Source organism: Oncorhynchus nerka, linkage group LG27 (assembly GCF_034236695.1).
Source record: "Oncorhynchus nerka isolate Pitt River linkage group LG27, Oner_Uvic_2.0, whole genome shotgun sequence".
In the NCBI taxonomy this organism is placed as follows: Eukaryota; Metazoa; Chordata; class Actinopteri; order Salmoniformes; family Salmonidae; genus Oncorhynchus; species Oncorhynchus nerka.
The window spans coordinates 15,153,102-15,164,797 of record NC_088422.1 but is presented as its reverse complement, the minus strand read 5'-3'; the positions used below and the strand labels follow the sequence as shown (position 1 = coordinate 15,164,797).

General features: G+C 44.9%; 1 protein-coding gene across 6 annotated transcripts in view; it reads left to right on the top strand.

Moving 5' to 3' along the window:
• Positions 1–6,403: 6,403 nt before the first annotated feature.
• The window catches only part of rtkna (rhotekin a), a 126,494-nt gene continuing 121,201 nt past the window's right edge, over positions 6,404–11,696 (top strand). For 2 of the 6 annotated variants that reach the window (XM_029637190.2, XM_029637191.2), the window contains exon 1: positions 6,408–6,877. In XM_029637190.2, coding sequence (XP_029493050.1) covers positions 6,767–6,877 — 111 coding nt within the window. In that variant the 5' untranslated portion in view covers positions 6,408–6,766. Of the gene's footprint in view, positions 6,878–11,696 lie in introns of all 6 variants that reach the window. The other 4 variants (XM_029637189.2, XM_029637188.2, XM_065011407.1 and 1 more) reach the window with 3 other exon arrangements.

Sequence of the window (11,696 nt, the reverse complement as noted above, 5' to 3'; positions counted from 1 at the left end):
TAATTAGAGCAGTAAAAATAAGTTTTATCATACCCGTGGTATACGGTCTAATATACCACGGCTGTCACCCAATCAGCATTCATGGCTCGAACCACCCAGTTTATAATTTTAATCTAACTGTACAGTGTGTCCTCTGCTGAGACTGAACACATAAATATTTATATTTTTCTGTATCCTCTTTAACCCTTGATACCCTCAAGTCCTTTCACATCAATAAAGGTTCATTACTTATCTACAGTAGTTATATAAACTGGGTGGTTTGAGCCTGAATGCTGATTGGCTGACAGCTGTGGTATATCTGACTGTATACCACAGGTTTGACAAAACATGTATTTCTACTGTTCTAATTACGTTGGTAACCAGTTTATAATACCAATAAGGCACCTCAGGGTTTGTGGTATATGGACATACCACGGCTAAGTGCTGTGTCCAGCCACTCTGTATTGCGTTGTGCTTAAGAACAGCCCTTAGCCGTGGTATATTGACCATATACCACACCCCCTTGGGCCTTCCTGCTTAAATATCCCCAAAGGACCTAATCCACAATCCAAAATATAAAGAAGGGCATGTACAAAATTCAAGGGCAGTGTATAGTATAAAAAAGCCATATGTAATTATAGTGAGCAGAGTGTGATACTGGGGGCCGTATGGGAGCACTGCCATACCAGTGGTTTTTGCTCACTCCCCTGTGGGTGTCTGTCTCTGTCTCTCCTCCTTCCTCTCCGGTGTGGGTGCATGCGTGAGAGAGACAGAGAAATGATTCTGTGTTTGCGATGACAGAGGACTATTTTACACTATGCCATCATGTCCCAGCTGTTCTCCAGGCATTGCTCTCGCAGCTATGAGATGGTCTCTTTGTATGTGTTCTGTCACTGACATTTTGCACCCGTTGTGCCTCTGTTTGCCACTGTGTTTGACTCTCAGCAGTATTTGCTGTTTATGTTGTTTGTAGTGTTTATGCGGGTGCAATGCATGTACAGATAGAGAGAGAGGAGGAGGCAGTTGCTAAGATAATTTCCTAGTTGGCCCATCAGAGAACAGAGGAATCACAAAGTCAGACAATCTGGGGTGGAACAATGATGACATAGCGGGGAATCTCAGAGCTAGGGTTGGACCATGCCTTGCCTCCAAGTTCTAGGTCCAGGCAGGCATAGGCAGAGCCGTCCCCAAGGGGTCTGCCCCAGCAAGGAGTTCAAAGAGGGTCAGCCCCAGAAGGGAGTTCAAAGAGGGTCAGCCCCAGCAAGGAGTTCAAAGAGGGTCAGCCCCAGAAGGCAGTTTAAAGAGGGTCAGCCCCAGAAAGGAGTTCAAAGAGGGTCAGCCTCAGAAAGGAGTTCAAAGAGGGTCAGCCACAGAAGGGAGTTCAAAGAGGGTCAGCCCCAGAAAGGAGTTCAAAGAGGGTCAGCCTCAGAAAGGAGTTCAAAGAGGGTCAGCCTCAGAATGGAGTTCAAAGAGGGTCAGCCTCAGAAAGGAGTTCAAAGAGGGTCAGCCACAGAAAGGAGTTCAAAGAGGGTCAGCCCCAGAAAGGAGTTCAAAGAGGGTCAGCCACAGAAAGGAGTTCAAAGAGGGTCAGCCCCAGCGAGGAGTTCAAAGAGGGTCAGCTCCTGCTTGGGAGTTTTAAAAAATAGGGTCAGCCCCAGCTTGGGAGTTTAAAGAGGGTCAGCCCCAGCTTGGTAACGCATCGACCCCTCTATGATTTTCTCTCCCTTCCGACCACAGAGGCATGTGACATGTAAACATAATTTGTTTCACATAGACACTGAAATGGATATATCCAAGTGAAGCCACAGTGAAGCCATGGTGCACATGTGTTCCAATGCCTATGGCCATTAGCTAAACCTCTATTCCAAACAAGCTGCTCTGAAATGAGAGACTGGGTGGTAAGAGTTACACCAACTCCATGACACACCATATTCATCCTCATTAGAAGACACAGACACTCATGCAAAATCTAGACAAACAATTTATGACACAGACAGTGAGAGACAATCTTGTGTCGTGCAAAAACTAGACACAAAGTTATGGAACATTTTGTTGTGCGGCTAACATGCCTCTCCTTCATTTAGTTTACCCAGCATAAAATATTTGGACAGAAAAACAGACCTATATAATATGTGACAAAAGACAAATGTTCCTTCTAAAGTGACAAATACAGCATGTGTTTAACATAGGCCTAATTATCTTCTATAAGTGGCAGGCAGACAGACAAACAAGTCTTTGGTTAACAAGGCTCTTTAAAGACAATCCGTTTTCCGATTTAACAGAGAGAAGACGCTTAACCATGTGCTCATAAAGGCATCAGATGTATAACACATTTACAGTATGAAATATTGTGCTTGTGTATGGTATTTTGTATTTATTATGGATCCCTATTAGTTCCTGCCAAGGCAGCAGCTACTCTTCCTGGAGTTTATTATGGATCCCCATTAGATCCTGCCAAGGCAGCAGCTACTCTTCCTGGGGTTTATTATGGATCCCCATTAGATCCTGCCAAGGCAGCAGCTACTCTTCCTGGAATTTATTATGGATCCCCATGAGTTCCTGCCAAGGCAACAACTACTCTTCCTGGAGTTTATTATGGATCGCCATTAGTTCCTGCCAAGGCAGCAGCTACTCTTCCTGGAGTTTATTATGGATCCCCATTAGTTCCTACCAAGGCAGCAGCTACTCTTCCTGGAGTTTATTATGGATCCCCATTAGTTCCTGCCAAGGCAACAACTACTCTTCCTGGAGTTTATTATGGATCCCCATGAGTTCCTTCCAAGGCAGCAGCTACTCTTCCTGGAGTTTATTATGGATCCCCATTACTTCCTGCCAAGGCAGCAGCTACTCTTCCTGGAGTCCGGCAAAGTTAAGGCAGTTATACCATTTTTAAACATTACAATATTTTCATTACAGAATTCCCAACACACTAAGTGTGTGCCCTCAGAACCCTACTCCACTACCACATATCTATAATGCAAAATCAATGTGTATGTGTGTGTATAGTGCATGTTATCATCAACCGCAGTGGCGGTTCTAGCTTGTATGGCTCCCTGGGCAAACCCCCCCTTCAGCAGCCCCCCCCCACAGAAACAAATAAGACTCATAAATATAAACAAGAAGTAACAAAGACAAATAGAAAACAAATTATGTTGATTTTCCGCTCGAGCATCAATGCATTACCCATCCCCCAACACTGTCAACCAAGAGTCAAGACTAAACCAGTTCACCTTGATGGTTTGTAGTGTTCTTAATTTCACACAAACCAGAAAAGAATGCAGCAATATGTCTGTGAAACTGTATATTAACAGTATTATGAATTAATTGTGGTTTATTTGGTTGCATTTCGTAGTGTGACTGATTTTACTAATTGCATTAGTACTGTACAAAGTTAGAGGTGCACTATTTGATAGATTCCCCCGCTCCCCTACCTCGGGCTTCCTGTGGGGAGACCTGAGGTCAACCTACCCCCGGCACCCTCCCCATCTCGTACTTCTGAGTGGGAGACATTCCCAGGCAGTAACCTGCCAAGCTCACAAACTAGAATCAGGGCGCCCACTCCAACAAGGTTAATTGACCCACAGTCCCACACAGTGACATGATATCATTGACGTGACGTGCAAATGAGCGATAGAAAACCAATCGCGCAAATGTCACCATTCCAAACATGTTGGTGTGGACGCACCGTGCCGCCCCTGGCAAGATGCCAGGGGATTGTGACGAGACCTCTGGTGGCATGTCTTGTGGGGTATAAATGGGTGTCTGAGCTGTGTGCCAGTATTTTAAACAGACAGCTCGGTACATTCAGCTTGTCAACACCTCTTACCTAAACAAGTAGTAATGAAGTCAATATCTCTTCCACATTGAGCCATGAGAGATTGACACACATGTCATTAATGTTAGCTCTCTGTGTACTTTTAAGGGTCAGCTGTGCTGCCCTGTTCTGAGCCAACTGCAATTTTCCCAAGTCCCTCTTTGTGGCACCTGACCACACTACTGAACAGTAGTCTAGATGCGACAAAACCAGGGCCTGTAGGACCTGCCTTGTTGATAGTGTTGTGAGGATGGCCCTTTAGGCATATGGCGTGCCTAGTTCTGAGGGCTGGTCAGGAGACGGAAGGCAGTTTGTGTCCGAGAGGGCAGCCAGGTCTGAGGGCTGGTCAGGAGACGGAAGGCAGTTTGTGTCCGAGAGGGCAGCCAGGTCTGAGGGCTGGTCAGGAGACGGAAGGCAGTTTGTGTCCGAGAGGGCAGCCAGGTCTGAGGGCTGGTCAGGAGACGGAAGGCAGTTTGTGTCCGAGAGGGCAGCCAGGTCTGAGGGCTGGTCAGGAGACGGAAGGCAGTTTGTGTCCGAGAGGGCAGCCAGGTCTGAGGGCTGGTCAGGAGACGGAAGGCAGTTTGTGTCCGAGAGGGCAGCCAGTTCTGAGGGCTGGTCAGGAGACGGAAGGCAGTTTGTGTCCGAGAGGGCAGCCAGGTCTGAGGGCTGGTCAGGAGACGGAAGGCAGTTTGTGTCCGAGAGGGCAGCCAGGTCTGAGGGCTGGTCAGGAGACGGAAGGCAGTTTGTGTCCGAGAGGGCAGCCAGGTCTGAGGGCTGGTCAGGAGACGGAAGGCAGTTTGTGTCCGAGAGGGCAGCCAGGTCTGAGGGCTGGTCAGGAGACGGAAGGCAGTTTGTGTCCGAGAGGGCAGCCAGTTCTGAGGGCTGGTCAGGAGACGGAAGGCAGTTTGTGTCCGAGAGGGCAGCCAGTTCTGAGGGCTGGTCAGGAGACGGAAGGCAGTTTGTGTCCGAGAGGGCAGCCAGTTCTGAGGGCTGGTCAGGAGACGGAAGGCAGTTTGTGTCCGAGAGGGCAGCCAGGTCTGACATTTACAGCTTTGGCAAGACTAAACTGCCCCTCCCCCCTTTCAAATGAAAATTGAGGCACACAGCCACCTTCACATTCTATTAGACAGTAGAAACTTTAAACCCTCATGGCTGAAAACTAAATTTAGTAAAATGAACTGATTCTCTGGATTGAGACCATTAGAAGAATGAGGACCGAGTAGCTAATACCAGCGAAAAGTCTTCAGCGAGACCTATCCGAGACAGACAACCTTTGACCTTTCAGATTCCAATCTCAGCAGGCCTAGTAGTCCATATGACTCAGTGCAGGGAGGGTTTCTGATACACATTCCTTGATCTTTATGAGCCATTACAGGTGGTCATAAATTAAACATAGCGCCTTGCCCACCAGCCATTACAGGTGGCCTCTCAACCATGGAACCCAGGCTGGTGCCCCTACGGACATGATCTCTGTCACCCATACCTACCTTACCCACACAGGCAACAACCATTAGCATCACTCCAATAGAACTGATTGCGGTGAGGGGGAAGGGAGTGATGGGAGAGGTAGGCTCCATTAGTTTAGGTATAAAACTTTATATGTCATATTCACTCTCTTCAAGAGCCGTCCATTATCTTTTTCAATTATAGTTGATACCCAAAACACACATCCTGCATCCTCATGCTTTCCTGTCTGTCTGTATATGATATGAGCAACACAGTAGAGTCCAGGGCTCTCCAACCCTGTTCCTGGAGAGCTACAGTCCTGTAGGTTTTCCCTCCAACCCTGCTCCTGGAGAGCTACAGTCCTGTAGGTTTTCCCTCCAACCCTGTTCCTGGAGAGCTACAGTCCTGTAGGTTTTCCCTCCATCCCTGCTCCTGGAGAGCTACCGTCCTGTAGGTTTTCACTCCAACCCTGTTCCTGGAGAGCTACCGTCCTGTAGGTTTTCCCTCCAACCCTGCTCCTGGAGAGCTACCGTCCTGTAGGTTTTCACTCCAACCCTGCTCCTGGAGAGCTACTGTCCTGTAGGTTTTCACTCCAACCCTGTTCCTGGAGAGCTACCGTCCTGTAGGTTTTCACTCCAACCCTGTTCCTGGAGAGCTACCGTCCTGTAGGTTTTCACTCCAACCCTGTTCCTGGAGAGCTACCGTCCTGTAGGTTTTCACTCCAATCCTGTTCCTGGAGAGCTACCCTCCTGTAGGTTTTTGATCCAACCCTGCGTAGACACATCTGTCCAGACAGAAACCTATTTGCCCCATCTGGTCCATGACACCTACCTGAATGTACACCCCCCCCATCCTACTTGTCCTCTCTTTTGCCTATGAATAATCTGTTACGAGAATCAGTAGCAGCACCAACAGTAGACTGATGTCATTTTTCTACAGTAGCTAGGCTGTACAGTCAATAGGCCGGCAGGTTGTCCCCATTCACTGCCCTAGCAATGCCTAGTGGAGGTGATCGACTTTGTAACTCAACCAGAAGAAACAGGCCTCTGTCATTTCTCGGGTGTTTGTTCAGTTGCAGTCCCTCCCTCCCTCCAACCGTACCGTGCCCGGCACTACACAATCATAGCCTACCAACCAACCAACCAGCAGCAGTACAAAGCCAAATCACTGCCTACACACAGCGCTAAGCGAGACACCGCCCGTAGAGGTCTGAACTGGGATAGTGGAAAAGTTACGTCGCGCACCACAGCGGTGTCACACAATAGTGGGCACACCAGGGAATATATAACAGTCTTGGAAAGATGCTGGAACGGAAGGAGTCTGTAAACGTTAATCTATGAATAGTTTGTTCTTTGCGGTTGAGAAATAATTGTAAGACTGAGTTGACATAATTGTGTCCTTTCGATAAATGTTGCAGTAGCTGCGCACCTGGATGAGCTACATTGAAAAGGATATTCACACTAGCGCTCTACCAATACGACGTTTCAAAAACAGCAAGGTCATTTTGATTAGCACCAGAAGTTTGCAATGTTTTGCCGAAATCAAACAACAAGAGCCACGATTGCCCGGGGTTCAGCCCTTGAAATGGAGATACGGCGAGGAAAATTCAGACGAAGTGTTTTGTTGGACACTTTACAGGTAATTGAGGTTCTTCTTTATTGCCACCACGATGTCCTTCTCAGTATGTGGTTTTCGAGGACAAGCGTATGGGATTTTGTTTACTTTCACTGGTCGTTCCGCCATGCATCAAAACGCAATGATTTCGCCCAGTGGCGTAGCGCAGTTTCGCGGTGCCCCGCAATCATTTGTTCTTCCATGGGGCACTGAAAAAAATGTGGAGTATTATAGCTAATCTCAGGCTTTTACACATTTTGTCATGAGCCTAAGATAAAATGGTGCTGTTTTAGAGCTAAGGGATTCTTAAAAAATGGGACAATCTCAAATTTGTTCCCACAAATATACATTTTGTCCTAATATTAACAACATTTTAAATATGTGTATGTATGTGTATGTGTATATAATGTGTATGTATGTATGTATGTATGTATGTATGTGTATATATGTATGTATGTGTATATATATATATATATATATATATATATATATATATATATATATATATATATATATATGAAGTGTCTAGGTTGAGCGTAAAAGTGATAATTTGAAAAAGTTTCTATACGCTAGATTTACAATCGTTTGGGAACTTCAATTGTGAATGATACAAACATTAGAAATCTAAAGATATATGGACCGCATGCTGGACCGCAGGCTACTAATCATTTGAGAAAGACCTGTCATCCGGAGGCCGCACGCTTTCCTGCCGGTCCGTTTTTCAATGATGCCGGGTAGTTGGTTTTATAGTGGAGCTGTGCTTAATATGAGCAGCTGACAAATAAATATAAGATAACTTATTTCACTTCGGGCATCACCCACTGTTTGAGGAGCATGATCTCACTAAGGGACAGGTAATATTCTGCCCAAACTCTGTATGCCATGGGCTCTCCAACCCTTTTCCTGCAGCTACCATGTGCATCACTTGGGGAAACCAAGTGAAATATGTTCGGGAACTTCGGTAGTAACATGTTTTTTCAATCAAAATATATTTCACTAAACTGCTGACAGCCCCTCTAAAAATGAATAAAGGAGAGAGGAGGAGATGGAAACCCACGGTGGTGAGATATTCTGTGTTGCTAAAAGTAATGTGTCACCCAATTCATTATGAGCATATAAACACATACCAAAGACATCTTCAATCAGTTTTGTTTGATGTTTTTCTGCCATGTGTAATATGCGGTAGGTTATGTATTGTATAAAGGCACAAACATCATTTTAATTCAGGTTTTTTTTTGGGGGGGGGGGGCTTGGACTCATAAGCCTATGCATAAGCTCTAATATGCATACAGGGTTTTGAATGAATCATCACCTTGTTGTGTTAGACTTTGAAACAACATCCACAACAACCTTATTTTACACTCAGTTTCAACCTGCTGTTGAACTTCTTTTTTCAAATTGATCATCACAGTGAGGTGAGTTTTAAAAGCATGATGTTGTTTTGATAAGTTTTTGATGTAATTTCCTATTGCATTTGCATTGAAATCAGTGGTTAGAGGGAAAATAAGATCCCCGAGTACCAGGCCATTAGCGATCTGATGGGGGGACAATGGATCCCCGAGTACCAGGCCATTAGCGATCTGATGGGGGGACAATAGATCCCTGAGTACCAGGCCATTAGGACCTGATGGAGGGACAATAGATCCCTGAGTACCAGGCCATTAGGACCTGATGGAGGGACAATAGATCCCCGAGTACCAGGCCATTAGCGATCTGATGGGGGGACAATAGATCCCTGAGTACCAGGCCATTAGGACCTGATGGAGGGACAATAGATCCCCGAGTACCAGGCCATTAGGACCTGATGGAGGGACAATAGATCCCCGAGTACCAGGCCATTAGCGATCTGATGGAGGGACAATAGATCCCAGAGTACCAGGCCATTAGCGATCTGATGGAGGGACAATAGATCCCTGAGTACCAGGCCATTAGGACCTGATGGAGGGACAATAGATCCCTGAGTACCAGGCCATTAGGACCTGATGGAGGGACAATATATCCCCGAGTACCAGGCCATTAGCGATCTGATGGAGGGACAATAGATCCCTGAGTACCAGGCCATTAGGACCTGATGGAGGGACAATAGATCCCTGAGTACCAGGCCATTAGGACCTGATGGAGGGACAATATATCCCCGAGTACCAGGCCATTAGCGATCTGATGGAGGGACAATAGATCCCCGAGTACCAGGCCATTAGTGATCTGATGGAGGGACAATAGATCCCTGAGTACCAGGCCATTAGGACCTGATGGAGGGACAATAGATCCCTGAGTACCAGGCCATTAGGACCTGATGGAGGGACAATAGATCCCCGAGTACCAGGCCATTAGGACCTGATGGAGGGACAATAGATCCCCGAGTACCAGGCCATTAGGACCTGATGGAGGGACAATAGATCCCCGAGTACCAGGCCATTAGTGATCTGATGGAGGGACAATAGATCCCCGAGTACCAGGCCATTAGGACCTGATGGAGGGACAATAGATTCCTGAGTACCAGGCCATTAGCGATCTGATGATCTTTAGCAAGTTTGGTAGAACCAACGCATGTCCAGAGTGCATAAAAGTACATTACTGTGACTCAACGGTCATGTCCAATTTTACTGTGGTCATGACACATGACTGGCGGTAATATGGTCACTACATTCCTGTAAAGCTTTGAGAGGATCTCATGTTAAATACTGTTGAAGTAATATGGCTACAGGTTCATCTGCCTCACCTAAAGCCTATTCTTGTGAGAAGTTGCTATAGACCACCAAGTGCTAACAGTCAGTATCTGGATAATATGTGTGAAATGCTTGATAATGTATGTGATATCAACAGAGAGATGTGTTTTCTGGGTGACCTAAATATTGACTGGCTTTCATCAAGCTGTCTCAAGAAAAAGCTTCAAACTGTAACAAGTGCCTGCAACCTTATTCAGGTTATAAGTCAACCTACCCTGTTAGTTACAAACAGCACAGGAATTAAATCATCCGCATGTATTGATCACATCATTACTAATGCTGCTGAATTCTGCTCTAAAGCAGCATCCACATCCATTGGATGTAGTGATCACAATATAGTAGCCATATCTGGGAAAATCAAAGTTCCAAATGCTGGGCCTAATACAATGTATAAGAGGTCATACAATACTCTTTGTAGTGTACATATGTTAAAGATGTAAAGAATAGTTGCTGGTCTGTGGTGTGTAACTAGACGCTGCACTTGACGCAGTTATGAAATTGCTTATTCCAGTACTAATAAGTGTGCCCCCATTAAGAAAATGACTGTAAAAACGGTTAAATCCCTGTGGCTTGATGAGAATTTGGAACATTTTATGCTTGAGAGGGATGAGGCAATAGGAATGGCAAATTACTCTGGCTGCACAGCTGATTGGCAAATGTACTGTAAATTGAGAAATCGTGATTTAAACTGAATAAAAAGAAGAAACTACAATATGAAACAAAGATAAATGACATAGAATGATAGCAAAACGTTTGTATGCATTGATATGTAGTCTACTTGTGCCTTTAAAAAAAATGAATGTAGTTCTATTCTTGTCTATTGATGTTCTGTATTGTGTTTTGTGTGGATCCCAGGAAGAGTAGCTGCTGAGTTTGCTAATGGGGACCCTATTAAAATACCAAATGACTACATGGAACGCTATTCAACATCAGGTAACTAATGCAAGCAGTAGAATCTGATTTTAAAAAACAGATAACAATAGACCTTATGGAACAGCCGGTACTGTGAAGAGACGCTCAGACACACACATACACATGGTAACACATGCACTCTATTAGAGGTCGACCGATTCATCGGAATGGCCGATTTAATTAGGGCCGATTTCAAGTTTTCATAACAATCGGTAATCGGCATTTTTGGACACCGGTCATGGCCGATTACATTGCACTCCACGTGGCAGGCTGCGTGGCAGGCTGATTACCTGTTATGTGAGTGCAGCAAGGAGCCAAGGTAAGGTGCTAGCTAGCAATAAACGTATCTTATAAAAAACAATCCATCTTAACATAATCACTAGTTAACTACACATGGTTGATATTACTAGTTTTTCTAGCTTGTCCTGCGTTGCATATAATCAATGCGGTGCCTGTTAATTTATCATTGAATCACAGCCTACTTCGCCAAATGGGTGATTTAACAAGCGCATTCGCAATGTGTACCTAACCATAAACATCAACGCCTTTCTTAAAATCAATACACAAGTATATATTTTGAAACCTGCATATTTAGTTAATATTGCCTGCTAACATGAATTTCTTTTAACAAGGGATATTGTGTCACTTCTCTTGCATTCTGTGCAACAGAGTCAGGGTATATGCAGCAGTTTGGGCCGCCTGGCTCGTTGTGAACTGTGAAGACTATTTCTTCCTAACAAAGACAGCCAACTTTGCCAAACGGGGGATGATTTAACAAAAGCGCATTTGCGAAAAATGCATAATCGTTGCACGAAAGTACCTAACCATAAACATTAATGCCTTTCTTAAAATCAATACACAGAAGTATATATTTTTAAACCTGCATATTTGGTTAAAAGAAATTAATGTTAGCAGCCAATAATAAATTAGGGAAATTGTGTCACTTCTCTTGCGTTCATTGCATGCAGAGTCAGGGTATATGCAACAGTTTGGGCCACCTGGCTCGTTGCGAACTAATTTGCAGGAATTTTACGTAATTATGACATAACATTGAAGGTTGTGCAATGTAACAGGAATATTTAGACTTATGGAAGCCACCCGTTCGATAAAATACGGAACGGTTTCGTATTTCACTGAAAGAATAAACGTTTTATTTTCAAAATGATTGTTTCCGGATTTGACCATATTAATGAGCTAAGGCGCAT